General features: G+C 36.6%; 1 protein-coding gene and 1 non-coding gene across 2 annotated transcripts; both read right to left on the bottom strand.

Moving 5' to 3' along the window:
- Positions 1-5,707: 5,707 nt before the first annotated feature.
- LOC123307797 (doublesex- and mab-3-related transcription factor A2-like) lies at positions 5,708-23,958 on the bottom strand. Its single transcript, XM_044890235.1, has 3 exons — positions 23,431-23,958; positions 8,535-8,925; positions 5,708-6,259 (listed from the first exon to the last, which is right to left on the bottom strand). The coding sequence occupies exons 1-3, from the start codon at positions 23,885-23,887 to the stop codon at positions 5,956-5,958; spliced, it is 1,152 nt and encodes a 383-aa protein (XP_044746170.1). The 5' UTR covers positions 23,888-23,958; the 3' UTR covers positions 5,708-5,955.
- On the bottom strand, positions 16,019-16,090 carry Trnah-gug. The gene has a single exon. It is a non-coding gene; the product is annotated as a tRNA-His (tRNA).
- Positions 23,959-24,506: the final 548 nt, after the last annotated feature.

Here is a 24,506-nt window from a genome sequence, read left to right as displayed (position 1 = left end):
TTTATTCCTCCCATAATTACAATATCTTTTTCCAAATTTTTCTTCCTTATTATTAAATTTAATCCATTCAAATCCACCCATTGTACATTCCATAAGCGGAATCTTACAATATTCGGAAACTGAACTCACCGATGCGTCTAAATCCAATAAACTTGTAGAGTGAAATTACATTTCGAATTTAATCAAATCGACTCCTCTCAGGCACAGTCCAATATTGTGTATATTTAAATGAGCTTCTGGTATTGTCGCTCGGAGCATCTGTATCTCCGTTTCCATACCTTCAATTTACATAAATTCATTTCACGCATACGTTTCATCGAAGCTTATCCAGAAGTCTGCACAAGAGGATGGTAACAACAACATTCTTCTAGGAATCATCATTTATTTGAATGGGGTAGATGGAGATTTTGATTTGAGTCTTCGAACTTGAGAATATCATCATGTATATTGGATTGAATTCAGTGAAATGCGATTATCACAGCGTTTTATAAATTGGTAAGGGAGTTGGATTTCACTGCTACCTTAAGGTCTATTTTGCACCCCATTACCCAGCTGTTTCCATAAGCGCCCTCTACAGGTCTCTCTACAGCTCCAGAGTTTCAATGAACTCCAGTATCTGAGAGAGCTGAGTCTTCATTCCACCAATAAATTTCTCGTCCAAGCTTTATTTCTCGCGCAGGCAATGATGAGGCATTCTGTAGCCAGGTGAACAAGAGTTTCCTCCCTCTCCCCCACATAATCTACCCTCGAATGTATGACTAGGTCACATCCTCGATAGTTTTTTTTCAGGTTTATGTTCGAGCATCTTTCGACAGCAAGTATTTTTGACTGAAAAGCACTTGAGAAAGAGCCTTATGATGGAGTACACTTGGTGCTGGCCCTGTATATTCCAGCGCCAACCCCTGTCGTGATTTTTGAACCATCAGAATACCATTTTATGGTATTAACTTCGAAATTCTGGATAGTTTTTTCCCATTCCTCCCTTTTTCAAAGCATCCTGTTAAAATTTCTGTCAATGCATACTCATTGTTCATTCAATCATTTACCTAGTTTATTTTTTGACATAAAACGAATTGAAAAAAGGTGCTTTTGTGATGAAAAAATGTACTTTCTGCTGCAAGTTCAGAAAAAAAAATACTCTGTGAAGTTTTATGCACAACAAAAAAGTGGAAATCATTACGTATTTCAATGTCAAATGATTGTCAGGTATAATATTTCAGAGTCCTTCTTCAATCGACTGATAAAATGCCGAAATTGACGAAAAAAGAAAAGATATTACTATTTCTCATCGGAGCTAACGTGATTCTCTTAATATGTCTCTCAGTTTTCTTAGGAATTGTGATCAGTTACAAAACCCACTGTTGAATCCCGATGAAAACATTACCAGTATCCCGATTCATAAGAGGTATGTACCTACCTACCTATTGATCGAATTTTGCAATTTTTCCCCTCAACCTGCTCATTCGGGATATGATGATGGGCATTAAAGAAACAACAATCTTTTTATATTTCTTTATACATACTCTTTCATCAATACATCAAACTTTATCTATAGATCAACTTATTCAACATAATAATACAGGTACCAATTATTTAATCAACTACACATTTTCGTTCCATTCAACATTTTTACAATACTATATACAATTTCAGGTGTTTATAACTACTATCTAAACATAAATTTTTGTAGTTTAATTACAGGTTAAAGCATATTCGAGTTGCATATCTATGGATATATACAAATTATACATATATTGTCTTTTAGCTTAATACATTGTCAAGGGATATGAAGACATCTCAGAGTGTCTACAGCCGAATATTCATCATTATATAATACTACTTCGACTGATATAGCAAAATTCAGTCACTTTCAATGCTCCATAACTTGTCTTTTACGACACGATAGTTCTGAAAATGTAGAACCGACGATAATAGGGCTGATTTGAAGAAAATGTACATACTCGTACTGTACAGTTTGGAATGTTGCCCTTCCATGGCTTACCGACTGCTTTCATAAAAGTGAATAGACTTTACAGGGTGTCCCTGAATTGGGAGACAAGGGACACTCTCGTTGAAGAGTTGCTTCAAAGATGAAGACTTGGTTATGGATTTATTGAATTTTTTCAGAGTAGGACAAAGATGAATAAATGAAATTTAGGTATTTTCGAATGGAGATGCACCTGAAACTAGAGAGGAGTAAAATCGACCTTTCGATTTTCTACCATAATTTTTTTGGGGCTTCGAATATGATCATTGAAAATAGTGCATTTAAAGGACAATTTCATTTGATAATTTGTTTTCTGAATTTTTATCAATAAAATATGTCCTTTTGTTGTTCTATTTTTCAACAACCAACCAAAAGCCGCCATGATTTTTTTAAATGAAGAATACGACGATCTCTGCCCCACTGAAAAAATTCAATAAATCTACAGAGTGAGTCTTTGACATGAGTCAAAGTATTTGTATGAACAAATATTTTAACAGTAGATCCTTGAGGTCAAAAGAGGCACCTTTTTATACTACCATTTTTTCCGAATCGGTTAAGATACAGACTGTTGAACAACCATAAAAAAATTTCATTTTTAGTTCTCACAAACAGTTTTATCGAATGAATTGAATTTCCGAATATAGATTTCTAATAATTTGATGAATCTTTTTCGATCACAAGATATCACCCACGTCTCCAAGTTTTATCATTACGTACCTATGATAAAGATACCAAAAATTCAAAGAACCCAATTCTTGAAACTAAGTTGGACGCTATATAAAGAATATTTGAACGTTTTGCAAAATAAAAGTATTCTTCATATTTTCTCGCAAAATACGCAAATTTCGAGTAATTAGATGTTCAAAAATTAAAATGTTAAAATTGAAAAATTGGGTACTTTGGCCGAATACAGTTCTGTTTAAAAGAACCACAGATGTGTAGTGTCACAGATTTAGCAAGTTATTCTGAAGGTAATTTTAATTTTCCAGGAGTGGCACAGTTCACTATAAAAACTTAGAATGGCTATATCTTTTTATCAGGGCCGAATCGGAAAAATTGGTACGGGAAAAACTGTTTCCTTTGACCTCAAGACTCAACTGTTTAAATATTTGTAGAGGTCAAAGACTCACCCTGAACATCTTTGAAGCAACCGAACTCTTCAACGGAGCGTTTCCGACCATGACTCCATAGGAACTTTTCGTCTTATTTTGAAGTACTGAACCTACATCGCAATTTATTTCAATTAATGCTGGGACACCCAGTATAAGACGTTCAGTTTTGGGAGGGTATTTTGTCACAGTTTAGTGAAATTTTTTTGTTTAATCCATTGTCTCCGATTGTTTAGCGAATTTCACTCAAATTCAATGGATGTCAATCTACCATGTTCGGTCTGATTGGGGGAAATACCCCGGTATCAATTTGACGTACAACCTTTCGGCGACGGCAATAAACGGTCCGGAACATACGCCAAATTGGGGGGAAGATAACCACAGTTTAGCGTCGACAATGAATCCTTACACACGCCACTGTTTATAATATAATTTATATGATCTGGTAGCTACAGGCCAACAATGCGGACCTAATAACTAGCTTCATGTATTCATTCGGTTCGGGGGGTTGAAACGGAGAGGGTGGAGGGGGGTTGCGACCGATTCAATGAGATCCAAAGGGGGAGCGCGGAATACAGTCGAACACACGTAGTAATTTTTAATTAAATTCTGATCTGTTTGTTGGTGCGTGAATTCGACTGGTGAGTCTTAATTGTTGGTTCTTTTGAATGCGATTTTCCATTGTAAGAATCGCATAAACCCTTAGGATTTCGATATTTCGTTCTCATCGTCGGAAGCTGAAACTGAATCACTTGGTACTCACAAGAAATTCAAGGAGGGAACGATGAGAACAGCATGAAAATGGGAAGATTTTTCTTGCGAGAAGTCTTAAAATAATAGCCCTTAAGATGTAGATACAGAATAACACAGTGATACCCATTTTCCACATTCATGCTTTAAATCAGACGAATAAGAAATGAACATTCGGACTAGGGGCACAAAATGTTTAATTCTTCATTTGAAATACAGATTTTCTAGACCACAACCTCTTTATTCAAACTTTAAGAGCAAGTTTCGAATTCTGCTACCCAATCGAACAAAAAAGCGACAAACGAATTTGAGATCTGTCTATACACTATACAGGGTGTTTCAAAAAAGTTGACCTCCGTCTCTAGGATAGATAGAAAACTGAAAAATAATCGGGATTTACTCAGCTGAAAAATTTCGTAACGCCATTCTTATTCAAGATGAAGGGCATCGAAGAAATAAATTCTTCTGTACCAGTGTACAAACTACTCTACAACATCGTAGAGAAATTTTATACGAATATGTTTCGGAAGCTGATGCATCTCATGAGTTTGTTGAGAAAATTTTTGAAGTGAGCAAACCCCAATTATTTTTCAGATTTCCACCATCCAATTTTTTTTTGAAAAACTTTGTATACAGGATGAGTCTTTGACTCGTACAAATATTTTAACAGTGGATTCTTGAAGCCAAAAGAAAAACTTTTTACCTCTACCATTTTTTCCGATTCGGTCCTGATAAAAAGATTTAGCCATTTTAAGTTTTCATAATGAGCTGTGCTACCTCTGGAAAAACAAAATTACCTTCAGAATAACTAGCTGAATCTGTGATGACACTACTCATCTGTAGATTTCTTGCACAGAGTTGTATTCAGCCAAAATACCCAATTTTTGAAAGTTTACGGATACTTTTTAATTTTTTAACATTAAATTAGGGGAGACTAGGGAGAATTGATACATGGGGGGGCTTGATACAGGCTTATATCCGCGGTCTGTAGCCGTTTTCAAAAGTATTATACATACTAAGGAACACTATTCTTTGGCAGAGGGCATTGCGTGACGTTAATCTGTAAGGCTAACAGTAGTTTGTTTGCGAAATATTCAACAAAGAGTGTTTCGAGGTGAGAAATTGAAAATTTTTACTCAAGTTACCTAAGGATTTTATGATCAAGTATTAATTCTTCGAAAACGGAGCATTATACGCGGAAATATGAAGAATACTTTTATTTTACAAAACGTTCAAATATTCATCAGGTAGGGACTAACTTTTTTTCAAGAGTTGGGTTCTTAGAATTTTTGGTATTTTTATGGTACGTTATGGCCATAACGAGAAAACTGAAAGACGTTGGTGATATCTTGCATTCGATAAAGATTCATTAAATGAATAAAAAACTATATTCCGAAATTCATTTCAGTCGATAAAACTGTTTGCGAGATAGAACTAAAAGTAACATTTTTTTTGGTTTTTAACAGCCTGTATTTTTTGAAGCGAGCCTATCCGGAAAAAATGCTTGAGAAAAAAAGTGTTTCTTTCGATCTCAAGAATCTACTGTTGAAATATTTGTACGGGTCAAAGACTCACCCTGTATATCTTTTTGTTCTATACGACGGACAAAAGGATAATAAATATATTAATTTTCATTGCCATTCCGTATAGGTACGCTATTGATGAGATCGAAAATAAATAGATTGCTTTCCTTCATAAAATATAAAATGGTAATTAGATAAGAGCTATAATATATCTATTTATTCAACCAATGAAGTGACGTAAGGACTTGCACCGTCCCCAACCTGTCAGAATTTTGCACTTACATTATGAAAAAAAAGATTTCGACGTCAAGAAGTTTATGGAACATTGAAGCTTGACCTCCTCAGCGATAAACGCGCGATTTCTGTTGGAATCACGAACATAGGAACCACGAAAATCTGGTAATTCATCTATGCAGTTGGTTCTTTCAAACCCTTCCACCAACCGTAGAATATTCGACTCGAGAAACTCAGATCCAGATCGAAGGATCGACAACGTCGTGAAGATGCCCAGAACCTACCCCTATCACTCATCAGTTTGCATCCTTCCTGACTAGCATTCAGAACTCCTGGCAACGTACCTGCTCGTTCACTCCGAATAGGACGTCTTGTCCGAGCCCGTGTTCGAACCCGGCGAGGAAGCGGTCATTTTTTCGCTATTGTACATGTCGTGCACGGCTCCCACGAGGGGTAGGGCGTACTCTGGAGGTGGTCTGATGACCGTCGGAAGATAACCCGTGCCAGCGTAGGGTGCAGATAGAAATCTCCTGGAGGGGCTGAACCTGTGGAAGTTGGGCGGGGGTCCCAAGGGGGAGAAGGCGGAAGGCGTCGAGATGTCTTCCGTGCCGCCGGTCACCATGAACTCCATGGCCTGAAGAACGTCGCCCTTGGATCTGAAACAAAACGATCATGTGTGCTCAAAATGAAGAGATTTTGGTCTTGATCTATGGCCAGTTTATAAGTTGGAGCCAGATGGTTCATTCTCGACCAGTAACTTGAGAAAGTATCTTAGAAAAACCTCACATGAAAACATTGAACTCTAAAAGAAGTGGAAGGGCCTCTTAGGTACCGAAATACGACGAAAAGTGTGTCCAACTGATACGGAAGATGTAGAGCAAGCCATCTCTTTCTAATGGTTGTTTTTGTTTACATCGTTATAAACCAATTGACAGAGCGCAGAGAGAGATAGATTGCTCTACATCTTCCCTTTCAGTCTTCCTCAGTTTCCCTGCATCGAGATGCCATTCCAGTTCTTTTAGAGTTTAATGCATGAAAATAAATGATATAACCGTCTAGCTCCTAAGCCATTATAACTGTCATTGGTGAAGAGTCTTATACTATGTTTTCTCTAGCAATGGCATTACGTCACGGCTGTTAGATCAGACTTCTTCTTCTTCTATCTTTTACTGTGTGCCTAGCTGGTAGCCATCTACACATGATAGATCTGACTTGAAAACCGTGTCCGCCACAGAAATGTTAACAAAACTTGTCAAAACGTAAAGTTTCTGTTGCCAACACCTTTCGATTTGTTTTTCAACCGACAATTTTCTCAATCTGATTGATATTAATAGCTTCAACTAAATTGAAGAAACTAGATTGTAGATTTAAAAGAGGTTTCATTGCACTGAGACCTGAGACCTTAACGTCTACTGTGCCCTCCATCAGAGCTGATCTCATCATCCAGTTCTAGTGTTCTAAAATCAACTCTAATATCTGGGAGGTTACTTTCTCACTTCTACAAGTTTCTTGTCCAAAGCATTTTTGCGTTGGCTGGCAATGGCGAAGCATTTCTTCACCAGGTGCTCTGGAGTTTGGCCCTTCTCCCCACAGAATCTACTCTCGTCGTTATTTGCTAGACCCATTCTCATAACGTGCTTCCTGAGGTGACAATGTCCTCAGAGGACATTGGATATATTTACCTGCACCAAAGAAAGGTTCTGAGCTTAAATTGAATCGCCAGTATGGCTACTATGCTCCCCAGACTTAACACCTTTAGATTTTTTCCTCTGTGGACATTCAAGGTTAGTTGTGTAAAAAACACAGCCCAGAAATACTCGTATACAGCTTTTCAAAGGTGAGGTTTTTTTGACAAAAGGTAGAACTCATCAAAATAAGTCGTTTAACCAAAAATTGTCTACATAAAATATCCAAGATGGCCGAAATACAACCCCTAGAAGTTCAACAAAATTTCATTGAATTTCGAGTACGGGACTTTGGAAGGTGACTCCAGCATCGCAAAAACGAAACAAAACATAAACATATGGCTGAACAATGAATGGTTCAGTACCAAGTTCATCGTATTAGATGCATTAAGTCACTTTTGAGAGAATCATAATTATTGTATTGTGAAATTTAGGTTGAAAAAAGTGAAGAAAATCGGGGCAGTTTCTTGAAAGTGCTTATGTAAGTTATGTTGAAAAAGTGCTATGATGTTCCCCATTTCATCCCATTTTTACGACGATTGTTGGAATGTGATGCCCATCGTGAATAATTTAGACGAATTTTATTGGTGAGATTTTGAAGTATTATTCTATTTTTTACACTTGTGTCTCAAGTCTCTTCTGTCAGTTGGATCGAAATAAGCCAAGTCATAAAATCGTGTTACTAAAAAATAATGACAACAATTCGGCAATCCTTAGTTTCCATTTTCATTACCACGTAAATATAGAACGAGCCAATATCCTAAACGAAACCACATGGTCGAATCAGGAGATAAGTTTTTTCCCACTGCTTTGCGATAATTCAGTTAACAAACGGTCTAGGGTCGTATTAGGATATATTTCAGTAATCAATTTAATTTTTTTTTACTTTGTCATTTTGAAAGTTTTGTATAGGTGACTTTTGGTGAAACGCTTCACTTTGACTAGTTCTACCTGCTGTAATAAATAAGCCCCACCTTCAAATACACCCTGTATAGAAGAATTGAAAGTAAATGCAGAAATTCAAGCCCCCCTTCCCATTTGAGATTTTGGGGATTGACATTGACATTGACACACTGTATCAGAGACTGGTAGATAATATTGTTTTGGTTCCCGTTTGGACTGCTGACGTCATGCCACTTCCAACATAATAAGACTAGTTTACATTTTTTTTTGTTTTTTTCCAAAATTATCTTCTTGTCGTAGAAACGATGAAAAAATGGTCCAGCTCAAATAAATGAATTTTTACCTTTGCAGGGCCGCCTCTATGTCCGCTCTTCTCCTGTTCGGGAAAACTCTGAGCAGCACATCGATGGGAGATCTGTGTCCGACGAACTGCGACGGAAACTGGTGGAAAGGATTGAAAGGGGGATACTGAGGAAAGCTCATCGTCGGCGGTGGCGACGTTTCGGGACTGGGAGACTTCTTCAGTGACAAGTTTTCCGGAGCTTCGCCCTGGGTGTCCTCACCGACGTCCAGGTCCGGATCTGGACTAGCCGCAGGAGTGGGGGAGGGAGTCTGCGTCGTAGGGTGTGTTTGGGGTGGGTTTGGAGATGAGTGGCGGCTCCTCTTGGCCTCCTCTTGGTCGGAATCTGATTCTGTGCGGGATTCTTCGATGTTGATCCTTGGTCTTTTGTTTCCTGAAAGGAATGTTTGGTGTTTAGAGGATTTTGTTCATTTGAATGTTTGAAGGGAAAGTTTATCATTAATTTTTTCTCAACTATTGTAGGTCTATTGATAACTTGTATAACCGATGATAGATATAAGTTAAATAAAAGTCACAGTTATCATCTATGTTGAATCGACCACACTACACTGAAAATATCGGCTGCAAGGAAAATATCCTAATGGAAATATCGATTTTGTGTTATATTTTCTTAATCTGACAGTTTGAAGATGATAATTTTTTTTTTAAATATCTCATTCCTGTACCTACCTCTAATTGTTTTTCCATAATGAAAGTTGTAGATAGGTGATGAAATTCTAAAAAACTTTATTTCTGAAGCAATTTTAAATACTCTCAACCCTTTTCGAGCTAGAGAGTGATGAGGCCGAGGAGATTAGATATACATGCGAAAGGGCAAGTTCAATGTTAGAATCCCAGTCTAATTCATCGCCATATATCTCGAAAACGTTCAGACGTAGAAAAAATTGCTTCAGACAAAATTTGTAGGAAATGTTATGTTCTACAACTTTTATAATGAATGCGAAAACGATTTGAAGCCTTGGAGATGAGATAATTAAAAAAACTTATTTTTGTGACCTTTATGGTCAATTTATATTGTTTCGGATTTCTTAAACTGTCAGATTATACTTTTTCCGTTATTCTTGAATCATTAGCTTCATAATAAGAAAAAAGCCACCGCACTCGAGAATGAAAATATGTAGGTACACGTGACTTTATTTTTTTTTGGAAATATAGCGTTCTTCCACACATTTTCGTCGCGTTTAAATTGTCAGATTAGGACAATGTATACTTTTCAACATGTAATCAACCATCTGACACGCTCGAGTATGTACATGATGGGCAAAATTCGATGTCTACTGAGAGGATCTCGAGAGCTATAGCAGCTCGAAGAGAACGGATGACACATTCACGATCTCTTTTTTCATGACTAATCCAAATCTGAAAACAGAACCGGCCTATCATTTCTAGATTTTCAGTTATAAACAGAAATTGCGATTTTTACGATTTTGAAAAGTTCTCATAACTTTTTGGTGTTTGAAGTAGCAGATCTAAAACTTGAACCATCTTAGTCACTTCTATACGCAGAGTCTACGAACAAAACTTTTTTTCCAATTCAAAAATAACAAATTTATTGAAAGTTTGCTTTTGAAAAAACGAAAGTTCGCCAAATGTTTCGAAATGGAAAAATATTTGGTGCCTGTTAGGGGATTCTACGTAAAAAAAAAGGCCTGTAGAAGGTTCAAGTTTGAGATCTGTAACTTCAAAGACAAAAAAGGTATGATAACTTTTCGAAATCGTCAAAATCTAATTTTTTGCTAATAATTCAAAAACAGTTTTCACCATTCTTTGTTTCTCTGAAAAAAAGCTCGAGAATGTGTCATCTGTATTCTTCTAGCTGCCATAGTTCTCGAGATCCCCTAAGTAGGCAACGAATTTTGCCCACCCCGTACATCTTACATCGATTTTTGATGTTCTATTCTATGGTATCAATACACACAAGGTGCGAATTCGTTGATCGCATAATATTCGTGTTTTAACTGAATTGCTTAGTACTTAGTGTGCGCACTGCGCACTGCGTATATCTCGACTATGCAATGTATGAAAGAGGGGTTCATTTGGGTGAAGCAAGGGCGCAGAATCCCCATATTAGTTTTTCATAGGAGTGCGCCGTGCCACGTTTCTTTAACTTTTTATTTGCAATCAATCAAATCAACTAGTTTTCTTGTTAATTTTTAGCATCTCTGCACATTCTGCCAGGTCCAAGTTCCGAGTCTCTCGCAGTGTTAAACAATATTTCATTCGATCATAGGCATATTAATCTAAATATATAATGAAAAAATTTAGGTTCTCTTAGCTGCTCAACTCTATAAGAACGTCAATTCAAATTTTGGCTTACTGGGGAAAGTGTGCGCATAGATTCATTATATGGGCATTAGTTCAGCGAGGAATAAATTATGACATTGTTGATTTTCTTGGTTAAGACTCGATCAATATTGTCCTATTTGTTCAGATAAATATGAAGAGCCACCAACAGGGAAATGTATCAACTGTTGTGTTCACCAAGAATTTTGGCACGAACAATAATGCACTGCTTGTAAAAAGGCGCTTCTGTATTGACAATAAACAGCATTTCTCTAATATTGTAACATATTGATGACATTATTTTGTAATTTGTTTTGATTGTGTGGTTCACTAAGCACTGCGCACACTTACCCGCAATACAGGGCATGTGAACGCACTCCGACTTCTTCTAGTAAATTCTTTTTTGCGGAAAGAAAACGTTTTTGTTTGTTTGCTTTTTGATGTTTTTTTATAGATTAGAAAATTCTCTATCTTATGAATATGTTTTAATTTTTCTAGCTTCAATATTTGAAACAGGATATGGCTTGAAAGGCAAAAGTGCGCACAGTTGCCCCGAATGACTCAATAGCTTAAAGTACTCACTGGCACTAGCTGAACTAGCGCGGCCATTCCTCAAAAATCAATAAAATGGAAACGTCAAAATTTCCCATACAAGAATCTGATTTTCTTATTGCTGGATTGAAATTACCATGGCTTATGTAATTTCAACTTTCAACACAAAACCATAAGAGGATGTACTTTACTTCCCCTTTGTAAACCTTTTTTCATGCTCTATTGACCGGACTATCCGAGGAACCCATTCAAGCTCGCAAATTTGCGGTTTGACGTCGAACGGAAGCAAAAAAGATACATCTTATCCCGCTAAATACCAACAAATCGACCCGCGTCAGTAGTCGCATACCAGCATTTACACAAAACGAAACGAATTCAATGACCAACCAACAAAGTAACCACTCGACCGTGTTCTCTCTCCCCCGAGAGAGAAATGATTCATTTTTCCAGCTCCACTCGGGCCTTTCACCCAGTCAAAACAAGTATTAACAGAGAATTTATTAAAAACTCGGCCGCACGAAAAAATACCACTCGAGGTCCCTCTAGGTACTTCGGTTCAATTGAAAACTGAAATAAACTGCTGGTCACTCCGTGTGTTTTGTGTTCCGGTCAGTTTTCAGTATTGAAAACAAAATGTTGGGATATTATTCGATAATCCGCATAAACTCGAATTTCTACAGTAAAGTCTTTCATGTTCCAATGGGGCGAGTTCTCGTGTTCAGTTGCGAGAGAACCTTTTTTTTTCTCTTTTGGCTCGATCACGCGCCCCTTATGCTTTTCCGCTTTATTTAATCGCGTTTTCAGCTTTTTTCACGGCGTGTCTGATGCAACGAATCCGGAAATTCACGATCAGGAGAGTATTTTTGAATTCTCGATATTTCCAGAAAAATTGAATTATTCCACTATTTTCTTCGTATGTTTCTTTTGTATATGTATTTTTTTCTTATACCCAATATTTCGCATTCTTAAAAGTATGGGGAGTCGAACCCTTTTTCACTCTGAAGCCACTTATGTTGTATCTGCAAATGGTAGCAACTCATTTTTTTGCGTGAAGGTATCGTGCCCCAATATGTAACGATAGATAAATAGTAGAATGATGGTCAGATGAACATTTTGAGTACAGAAATTCTTTTTTTAAGAACCGAAAATTGGTTCATGTCTCCCTAACCCATGGGACAGTTGAACAGGGGACGAGAGAGACTTGACCATAAGTTTGTTTATCAGGAAAAACATTGAAAGAAAACAATTTCCAATGACCAACGATTGTCTATGTCGAGGTTTTCATCATCAGATGTATCAGCGTATGAAATACATATGTTTTTTCTATTTCAGAGTCACTCTTACTTATTTCCCAGATGTGTTTTACTTTTTTGAACCTTCGTATATTTTTTATATTCATTTCTATTACTCAATTTTCTTTTTTTGAAGCAACTATTATCTAAGCTCAGTGCAGGAAACTTGGACCACTGATTATGTCTCCCGATCATAGCATGGGTCAAGTCTCCCGCACTCCCTTTTAGTCTATTCAACAGATGTTTTCTTGAAACTTTTACAACTATTATTAAAAAGGCTCATCGTTTGTAAAACAATATTAATCAATGAAAGCAATAATAAAACTAGTAGCGCGGAATTTGAATTGAAATATTTGAGGTGGTTCAAGTCTCCTACCTGAGCAACTGAGCAAGTCTCTCGAACTCCCCCTACTTAAAATCAATCAATTGTTCAGCGTCTATTTGCGATTTGAAGAAATGGAACAAAAATTTCTTTATGAAGTACTTAGGAGAATGTTATTCAACTAACGTTTAAAATATCACTCTTTGACGGTATCTGAATCCAGAAATTCCATCACAAGGAGTGGAAAAATTAATTTTGCATTCAGTATTGACGCGTCAACATTTTTCGAATTGGAAAATCAATTTAAGATGACAAATTCAATATGTATCGTTTTTTGCGGCCTTACGGAAATCATAAGTTCGATCAACAGAAATATAATGAAACTCTTTCCTCGTCAATTCACAAGATTCTTGAGGTAAGAAGAAAAACTTTTTTCCTATACCATTTTTTCTGATTCGGCCCTGATAAAAAGATATAGCCCTTTTAGGTTGACATAATGAGCTGTGCCACCCGTGGAAAAACAAAATTACCTTCAGAATAACTAGTTAAATCTGTGAGACTACACTCCAATAAAACGAGTTGCATTTAGTCAAAGTAAACAATTTTTCGAATTTCACTGATATTTTTATTTTTGAATAAGTATGAAATTACTAGAAAACGGCGCATTATACGAGGAAATATGAAGAATACTTTTATTTAACAAAACGTTCAAATATTCATCAGATAGCGTCCAACTCAGTTTCAAGTGTTTGGTTCTTTGAATTTTTGGTATTTTTATGGTACGGAATAGTCATAATGAGAATACTGAAAGACGTGGGTGGTATTTTGAGTTCTAAAAAGATTAATCAAATAAATGAAAAACTATATTCCGAAATTCATTTCATTCGAAGAAACCGTTTGTGAGATAAAACTAAAAATAATTTTTTTATGGTTTTTCAACAGCCTGTATCTTCTAAACCCAGCCGATTCGGAAAAAATGGTAAAGGAAAAAAATGTTTCCTTTGACCTCAAGAATCGACTGCTAAAATATCTGTACGAGTCGAAGACACCTCTGTATCCCACCTATTTTCACGAACCCTCATTTCCATTCTTGCCATAAAACGAAACGGTCCGTCAAATAGTAACCAAACCCGAATAATGACCCGTTTACAGTCATCCTGTCAAACTGCGTCCAACGATACATCATCAGAATCGTTTAGTAACAAATAAGAGGGTGGAAATAAGAACGAAAGGAAGCTTCTAGTGGCATGAAAGAGCTGTCTCCACTTCATTACTTGCAAATGATACTTGAGGAATTCGCAATAAGGAAGGAATGCGAGGCGCCCTGTTATAAATACGAGTATCAATTCCAATATAGACCAAGGCGGTGTCGTTAAGTCACGATTACGGGTCATCTGCGGTTATAACGTCATTAGTTGAATTGCCTCAGAGAGAGACGTCTTGGTGGTTTTTCTTGGGGAATTGGAGGGAATTATGGTTATGGCGGTTCGGGGACACCTCTAGAAGCTTCATTTTACGCATATCTTATGCGGATATCACGATTCTTGATATAGTTTGTACAGGGTGTAGTAGTTAAAGTGTCCCTATATCTTATTGTGGAAACTGAAGGAGCTAGAAGAAAAAGTTAAATACAAAACTTGTCTGTAATCGATTGAACTTTTATTTTTTATAACCCACCTTAATACAGGGTGCTCCGTTTTTTCCCCGGCGTTGGTATCAACTTTCTTATTTTGAATGGAACAGCCTGTATATTATTGCATTTTTGAATTCCTTGTCAAATTTTAAGGTAACTTTGTTTCAACAACCGTGGTCTTATATAGCACCGATTCTGAGATATTCGACTTTTTCCTAAAATTTTGACAGCTGTAGGTGCTCACTAAAATAGCTGATACTATTATAGTTTTCTAAAGAATGTATCAAGCCAATTTTTGGCCACCTCTTGTCAACATATTATATCATACGTTACATCTCTATGTTCAGCTTTCTGATATAGAGGGTCTTCAAAAATTAAAGTTAAAAATTCAAATAGAAGTTGAATCAGAACTTAATTTTCTCAAAGGACAACCTATATTTTTTTAATGTTCATCATGTCGAGCAGTTTAAAATGAGCAAAAAATGTATTTAAACTTTTTCTGTAATGTGAATAGTTTCAGAAATATGAACGAAAAAGTGCATTTGCAGCTGTCAAAATTTCAGGAAAAAGTCGAATATCTCAGAATCGGTGCTATATAGGACCATGGTTGTCAATCCAAAATTACCTTAAAATTTGACAAGGAATTCAAAAATGCAATAATATATAGGGTGTTCCAGTTAAAATAAGAAAGTTGATACCAACAGGGAAAAAACAGGGCACCCTGTATTGAAGTGGGTTATAAAAAATAAAAGTTCAATCGATTTCAGACAAGTTTTGTATTTAACTTTTTCTTCTAGCTCCTTTAGTTTCCACAATAAGGTTTAACTCGGACACACTGTACCATATGGTAGGTACAGCCTTGCATATGCAAGACATACTAATGTTACGGAATTTTTAATTTTTAAAGCTTAAACCATGATTATGGACAAATTTATAATATGTACATGCAATTTCGTAGATCCATCAATATTATTGTCTAATGAGTTGTTTTCTGAAGTGGGTTAATTGATATGATGAAATGAGTGAGTGTCAAACTCATAAAATACCGATCATCATAAAATTTTAGTTCTAAACACTGGCGCAATGAGTGGGAATGCTGTTTACTTTCCATTAGCTCTAACGTTACAGTGGCTCTTTACTCAAACCCGTGTAACAGTTTCATAAGCGTCATTTTTCTGAATAAATAGCATTTCATCATATATTAACATAGGCAAACATTGAGGTTCGCTAAGTTGATGCTTCTTCGTTTATTAATTAAATGTTATATGATTCAATATTGCAACTGAATTGCTTCTGAGTGATAGTTTACAAAATAATTCGCAAAAATTCGTGATGATTCGAATTTTTTCAAAAGGATTGCCTCACCGCGACAATGTTCTCACATTGCCGTGACCAGGATTCGAACCTGGGTTACTACGGCCACAACGTAGGGTCCTAACCACTAGACGATCACGGCTACCGAGGCTGTGAAATTTGATGGCAACGACAATAATGTAACTGAAAAATTATGTACCTATATAATTGTTAGCAAGACATAGGCGTACCAGTGAAAAGTTATTTCGGCGAGTAAGAACTTTCACCTTCTGAATAGAAGGTGTGAATACAAAGTTGGAATGTTGGAAAAATGAAAGTGAGATTAATTTTAACATTTTCTACAAGAAGAATTCCAGAAAAACTGTTACGTTTTGAGGTTTCTTGTGAATTCCGTTTTGATAAATTTTTAATAAATTCTGGTCCAAATTCCATTTCGATATAATAATTACCTATTTCAAAAGGTACAAGTGGGTAACTGGGGATGACAAGAAGTGTAATAAAATGCGGACCTGGTGTAATAAATTGTAAAATTAAAAGTATCTCGTGGAAGTCGAGAATAAATTTGAAACGTGAGAATCTTCTTGAAAAACACGGTGAAAGTCTAGAATGTGATAATAATTTGCTAAGATATACAGTAGATCTTGAGTGAAACAACAAGAAAATGCAGAAATAAAATTTCCTCCAAGATAAATTATACATGACTCTGAAAATATCCTGTGCTAATTTTCATGGCCTCCTAGATCTCCAGATCTAGTTAAAATTGTGTCGTTATTTTAGGCACTCTCTAACTTCGGGAGAAATGTCTAACTTCACACATCGTGTGAATGTTTTGAAAACAAAACGCTCTAGGAAAAATTGTATAAAACAAAGAATTTAGAAAGAATGAGGGTGGATCTATACAATCAGTTTTTATCTGAGCATAATAAGAAGCGGATAGTCGGAGAACCACAAACATACGTAGGACTGACTAGAGCGGAGGCATACCACGAAAGTGGTCAGCCAAGAAATGCAAATATTCCTCCAGATCTCGAAAAGCGAAACGCTTACCATAGTCCGAGATTCCGAACAAATATTTGTCGATTTTTAAATTTTATCATCGATCGTTAGACTTGAACAAATATTTGCGCGAAACCCGCTCTGTACGAAAGACACAAAACTAACGTTGAAAACCGACTTTCAATTAGTGCGAGCTATGGATGTAGCCAATGTTAAAAAATTTACATCTGAGGACACGTAGGAGATCGCAAATGTTTGCCCGTCGATGCGGGACTTTCAAATTCTAATATTTGTTTCCAGCAGCTCCGTTTTACCGGGAAAATGTCTTCATTTCAGAGATTAGATGCGAAATTCACATCGAGGAAAAGAGTGGAGAATTTCTTCTTTGGTTGCTGTTTGTATTTCAGGTTTCTACCACATATTTCTTTCATATTATCCTTCTGTTTCTTTTGCGGCCTATGTTGTTAGAATAAAAGATTCAGAAGAAGTAATCCGATATATTACGCTCTATTAGTTGATGACATCGGACAATCTAAATCAGATAATGCAAGTCATTCAGATATTTGGCATTTACAATATCAAAAGAAGGAACAACAACCGAAGACATAAAGAACAGAATGGAAAAAACTACGACAAATAAGAGATTGATGTCGCCAAGAACTGATGAAAATACATAATTGAACTTAAAACAGATAAAATATACGATTTTCACTAATGAGTTTTTAAACCACGATGCTATTGTGATAGCGAAACCCATTTTTCGTCGAGCTGAACAAAAATAGGCATTTTACTCACTAATTTCCAAACGAAAAGTGGGCTATTTTTGAAGGCGAGTACTTTTCGTACTGATTTTCTTTCAGTCCGGCTTTCGTCACTAAGCAATATATATCATATCCCCGAGAGAGAATTTGATGAAAACATAAATACCAGAGAAAAGATTAACCACAAATCCTTTTGGGTGAATTAAAACGTTAATGGAGAACGAAAATTGAAAATTACTCACTAAAACCCACCCTATATACAGATTCAAGAAGAAAACATATTAAAATGATACATTAATCCCTTCCGAAAGTGATCATATACTGGCTAACTCTAACTCTTACGATTTCAAAACTGTTAAATTGTCGTTCGCAGAGGTCCATATATTGTGACGGATATCCAGTGAGACAATAAGGTTACTTCTGAGTCCTGTGAATACGAACAATAGCAAAACGCGACAAGGGTTGGATTACAATTCCAATTTATCACATGGACAGGGTGTGAAACCCTCAACTGCAGAGGACACTTTATTATCTGTAACAAACTGGATCGTATATAGAAGTTTCGGCCGAAATTGGAGTTTGTATGAACCACCGGAAATTATTGGATTCAAAATATGATGGGAATTTAACACGTCACGATATGTATCTTCTTCCTTGTACTATACAAGGTGAGTCTTTGATTCGTACAAATATTTTAACAGTGGATTATTGAGGTCAAATGCAACACTTTTTTCCTATATCATTTTTTCCGATTCAGCATTGATAAAAAGATATAGCCATCTTAAATTTTCATAATGAGCTGTGCCACCTCTGGATAAAAAAATTCGGAAAAACTAGCTAAATTTTTGACAATACACATCTGTGGATCTTTCAAACAGAGTTGTATTCAGCCAAAGTACCTAATTTTTCAAATTTCACAGATACTTTTTAATTTTTGAACATGCAGTTCATGACATGATTTTATCAGACCGTCGAATTGGGCTAAAACGGATATCTGAAGCATTGAATATTTTATACGAACGCGTTCATCATATAGTTCACGTCGATTTGGACATGAGAAAAATTGCTGCAAAATAGATCCCCAAATGTTTGAATGTTGACCAACTGTACAAGGGTAGAAGCATCGCGTTCTATCTATGCTCGATTTGAAAACGATGTAGACTTCTTAAACCGAATTGTTACTATGGATGAGACTTGGGTACATTTCTACGATCCAGAAACAAAGCAACAATCGATGGAGTGGTGACACTCTGGTTCCCCAAGACCTAAGAAGTTTCTTGTCCAAAAATCTGCTGGTAAAGTTCTTGCTTCAGTCTTTTGGGATTGCCATGGAGTAATCATGATTGATTTTTTGGAAAAGGGTAGAACAATAACTGGAGATTTCTACTCGACATTACTGACCACTCTGCGGGAAAAAATTAGAGAGAAAAGACTCGGATAGCTATCCAAAGGTGTTTTGTTTTTGCAGGACAACGCCCCTGCACACAAATCTTATTTTGCCATGCAAAAAATTCGTGGTTTAGGGTTCGAATTACTAGAACACCCCCCTTTTTCACCAGATTTGGCTCCATCCGACTATCGTCTCTTTCCTCAACTGAAAAGTTTAAAAGGTCGTAAATTTACTTCCAACGAGGAAGTTATAAAAGCTGTGAAGGTCTGGTTTGCAGAGCAAGAAGAAACATTTATTTTGAAAGGTCTAGAGACGTGCAGGTTCGCTGAAATAAATGTATCCAATTAAAAGGAGTTTAGAATTGAATGTCCTAACATCTGGGAGATCCATGATAAATCGAAACACTATTCAGATGTAAGTACTTTTGTGATTTTAATTTGTAACTCTACATGTTTCGAGCTAATCTTCACTTATGTGATTTTTATACTCCTGAAGATGAGCTGAATTAGCTCGAAACATGTAGAGTTACAAATTAAAATCACAAAAGTACTTACATCTGAATAGTGTTTCGATTTATCACCAATTAAAAGGAGACTATGTTGAGTAATAAAATATTTTGACATTGAAATTTCGTTTGATTCTATAGTAGGCCAAGAATTTTTCAATATATCCTGAAGAACTGAAAATAACATTTTCTTATGGTTTTTCAATAGCTTGTGTCTTTCAAACCGAAGCGATTCGGTAAAAATGATGAGGGAAAAAATTGTTTCTTTTGGCCTCAGGAATCTACTGTTAAAATATTTGTAAGAGTCAAAGACTCACTCTGAATATAACGTAAAAACTTTTGACTGACATTTTTTAACAGATAACTACTATCGGAACGGATAAAAGCTAAAGTTCTAAACCTATTGATATGATATAATCACTGCCCAAATCTTATTGATAACAACCCCCATATTAAGACATAAACCTTCGAAATTTTTCCATCTAACAGCCTCGCAACAAAACAGCAACCCCAAGGATCGACTGCCGTCGGTTTAAACAAGCGACTTGAAGTGCCAGCACGCAACCTCGCAACCTTAAACTCTCCTCGAAAGAGGGATCACTTAATCCAACCCTCGTTCAGTTCTTCCGCTAATGACTCTTCAAACCGATACAAAGGTCATTAGCGAACTGCGTTCACAATAATGCCAAGGCACGCCACCGAAACCTCAAGAATTTAAACCTCTCGACCTGTTCGAGAGCCTTCGTTAACAATGTTTATCCTGATCCCTTCGACGGGCATGATTCTTTCTTGGGATGGCGGATGCGGCAATTAATATTTTTCCAACTGACCGGTCACGGAAGTAGCCAGCGAAAAGAGCAATAGAACAACGAATATTCTATATGCTTCTATGCCAGCCCATGAACTCCGTTGGGAAAAAATAAATCCGGCTCGAAGGACCAATGTTTTACTCGGAGCAGTGTTATCAAACCATACATGCACCACTTTAGAGTGCAAATTTCTGAGGATCACGGTGATATTCATTCATTGGAATACAGCTGCAATTGCAAGGTCATATGCGTTTTTCACCAACATACTAAGGAATGAAGCTCGGGCCTAGCTTAGGGAAAAATTGGAAGGAACTGTGGAAAAGACATCGACCAGTTCGATGACTTGATTTATCACCCTCCGATTTTTGTTGAACCAAACCTCGAATACAGTGCGAGTCTTTGAGAATCTATTTATGCATATTCGCCACTACCTTAGTCTTCATCATCGTTACTGTCCTAATAATAAGATCAAATTGAACCCATTTTCTCGTGGAGCATTTATGCAAAGTTTAATGTTAAAACAATGACTGAAACTATTCTGATATAAATATATAGGTACCTAATGCTAAGACTGGTGTGAAAGTGACTATATAACTACGACTATGACAATCATGCATGGATAGACTCTCATTTGGACTGAATTCAATAAATCAAGTTGCTGTTGCACATGCCATACCAAATATGAAAAATATATTCATCAAACATTCACAGATGAAGGAATCTGATTCAACTGGCATCAGCAGGGATATTTATCAGTTCGTCGTTTTATGAGAAACGGCGTTTGTAGGAAAATCGAATAAAATGACGGAGTTAACTAAAACCGACAAGATAGAAATTCTAATGATGATAGGCTACGTAGGAACAAGAACACAGAATGTCCAGAATGAAGTTCTTCATTTACTCAGAGAGAAGAATCCTTGTTTAGTTACCTAACTTACGTCCAGTTTCATAATAAAATATAAAGTCACTTTAAACTTAAACCTTCCTTTACTGTCATTTTAAGTAGGGTTAAAGGAAGCTTTAAAATTAAAGTTACTTTAGGTTTGATTATGAAACCGGCCGTTAACTCTTTAATTTTTGCTTTTATTTTCGACAAAAACGATAAACATATACCTGTTGACATCACAATTTTAAACTAGTCCTACCGAATGTTTTGGTTTCATTTTCAGAGTACCTAATAGCTCTTCTATATGAGGTGATTCAGGATTATCCATTAAATCTGGACACCCTGTATGTTAGTCGTACAATAACAGTGGAAATTGAAGAAAATCACATAGTTCCTTCTGTTTGTTGAAAGTACTTTGCTGAAACTATCTGTTTGTTGTGTCATATAAGAACATCTTGATCTTGATAAAAATGTTATACATAAGAAATTAGTATGAAACCATACATTGGACCAGAGTTGATGTATTGATATACATACAGGGCTTACAGGGTGATTCTTGTACATATATTTTAAAATTTTTGACAGAAGATTCCTGAGGTCAAACGGAACCTTTTTTATTTTCATCATTTTTTTCCAATTTAGCTTGGTTGAAAGATACAGGCTGTTGAAAATAATGAAAAAATATATCTCCCCAACGATCGAATTACGAAATACATATGATTTTTCATCGATGTGATGAATCTTCTTCGAAATCAAAATTCCACACACATCTTCTAGTTTCTCCATTATGACCATTAGGCACATACTGTAAAAAATACGAGAAATTCAAAGAACCCAACTCTTAAAATTAAGAGTAAGTTGAACGCTCACTTGAATATTTGACCATTTTCGCAAATGAAAACATTTTTCAAATTTTCTCGAGAACTGCCCATTTTTAAACACCTAATTCAACGGTCAAAAATAAAAAATATCTGTAAAATTCAAAAAATTGGGTACCTACTTTGGCTGGATGCATCTTTCCTCAAAAGATCTGCAGATAATGTAGTGTCATAGATTACCTAAGCTTGCATGTTGAACTGAAGCCAATATTGTTTTTCCAGGGGTGGCATAGCTCTTCATTTAAACTTAAAATGGCTATATATTTTTATGTACGCCGAATCGGAAATAATAGTTAGGAAAAAAGTGATCCTTTTGACCACAAGTATCTAATGTTGAAATAAATGTACAATTATAAGATTCAGCCTTTATATTGAACGTTTATATTCCCATCTTGAGTGTGTCAAGTTTGGGAACGTTGGTATACTTACTTAATTCTAAGGTGTTAATGGTTCATCTGAATAAGTGACATTATGCCACTGCGTGCCGATCAGCGAAGCCGATGTGAATATGGCACTGTCGGCTTTTGACGATATGCCGATGAAAAATCGCTCAACTGTCGGTTTCCATCAAAAGAAGCCGATGGAAATGTATAGGGAGGATGTGCCGACCGCTGGCCTTGAGTTGCAAATCAGACTGTGTACACACTTGTAAACGATGAATTTTAGAATTGAAATAAAAGATATTGCCAGGAAAATCAAAAACCGTGTGCCTCATTTTGCGAGAGAAGTAAAAAATGAATGAATGCCGAACGAGAAGCCGCCACATAAGTGGATGCATCTTCTCTTGTCGGCAATTCCGCTATGTACAAAGCGGCATAATGTAGAAAACAGCCTATAGAGCAATAAGATAAAAAATCACTGTGTAGCACATTGACTAGTTATTACAACGAACTTTTGATGGCCATCAGAATCATAAGATTTGACATCGTTGAACCTAACATTTATTTAAGGTTACGTCTATTCCTTTTCAAACTTAACTCGTTATAGGTAAGATTTTGCATAGTTTTTACATTTGTTTATGTTCAAATGTCATACCTATATAATGCTCCAAATCTTCTCTCAAAAGAGGCAACAACTAGATACCTAACTCTTTAAAGCTTGTTGCCTTGAAAATATCTATACATATTAACTCAGAGATGGAGATACTGATGATTTGTGCAAGCACATCAGTTACTTATATCTGGTATATCATTATCTGAGCGATTATAGTGAATTCAGCGACATCAATCTCAGTCAACAAATAAGAGATGAACTTACCAGGTGAAACAGTTCTTTCTGAGGCTTCAGCACCGACGAAAGGACTCCTCTGCATCAGAGGAGGCAGATTAACCTCTGAGTTCGACGGCTGAATGTTCGGAGTCGTGGGAATTGGTTGCTCACCGACTGCCGGATTTGGGGTTGGAAACAGGATCCCCAGCTCCCTTGCCTCGTTCTCCTCCTGAGCTTGCTGCCTCCTCAGCGCCACTTGGGCAGCCATGACCCTCTGCCTCTCGGCAATCAGCGTGCATTTCGGACAGTTGCAGTCCCTCCATCGGCAGTAACGTTTGTGCCCCTTCAGGGCGGACACTACACCGTGATTCCTACATCTGGCACATTTCGGAGTTCTCTGATACCTTTCTGAGGCCCTCAGAAAGAACGCGGGCGGTATGGCACCAAGCACAGGGTGTTGCGACATGAGCGCGGACATATCAACGCCGTTACCTTGCATACTCATGGTGTTCACAATGACATAACTTGCAAAGTCCAACTTTTCAACGGTAACCTCACTTTTCTGAGCTGCGTGACTCTTCGGTATGGCTGAGCGACCGACAATGTGTATTCTGAGAAAGATACGGTATCTGGTGGTCGGCAACAGTGCTCGTTTCTGTTGGTTGGCCGCAGTCGTTACTGCAACCAATCGGAGGGCTGGCTCCGCCCTTCCCATCTGACGTTTTGGCAGAGCCGCCTACTCAGGAAACATTCAGGATATTTACTGTATTATGTACGTATTATAATGGTTGAGGATAATAGGAATATACAAACTAGTTTTGAAAGGAGAACTCGTATTTATTATGCCCGACTCTATTATAGCAGTTCCTTAGATGCAGGGAGGGAGGACTCTCCATCAGCCGCTCTGCTCTATAATGCGCTATTGTTCGACTTTCGAGGGTGATACTATATAATTTACCGCTGATTCGTCTACTCGCACCTTTAGGATTACACAAGAGGAAGATTTAATTTTTAAGAGGGCTTTTCCTATTTGATCGTTTACCATATCTTATACATATTCAATAAAATCGTTATTAATCAGGATATTTATCTAAAATTTCTGTTATTTTAATTAAATCGAACAG

The sequence above is a fragment of the Coccinella septempunctata genome, chromosome 2, assembly GCF_907165205.1.
Source record: "Coccinella septempunctata chromosome 2, icCocSept1.1, whole genome shotgun sequence".
NCBI lineage: Eukaryota > Metazoa > Arthropoda > Insecta > Coleoptera > Coccinellidae > Coccinella > Coccinella septempunctata.
Note: the sequence above shows the minus strand (reverse complement) of the source record. Positions and strands in the feature narration are given on the sequence as shown.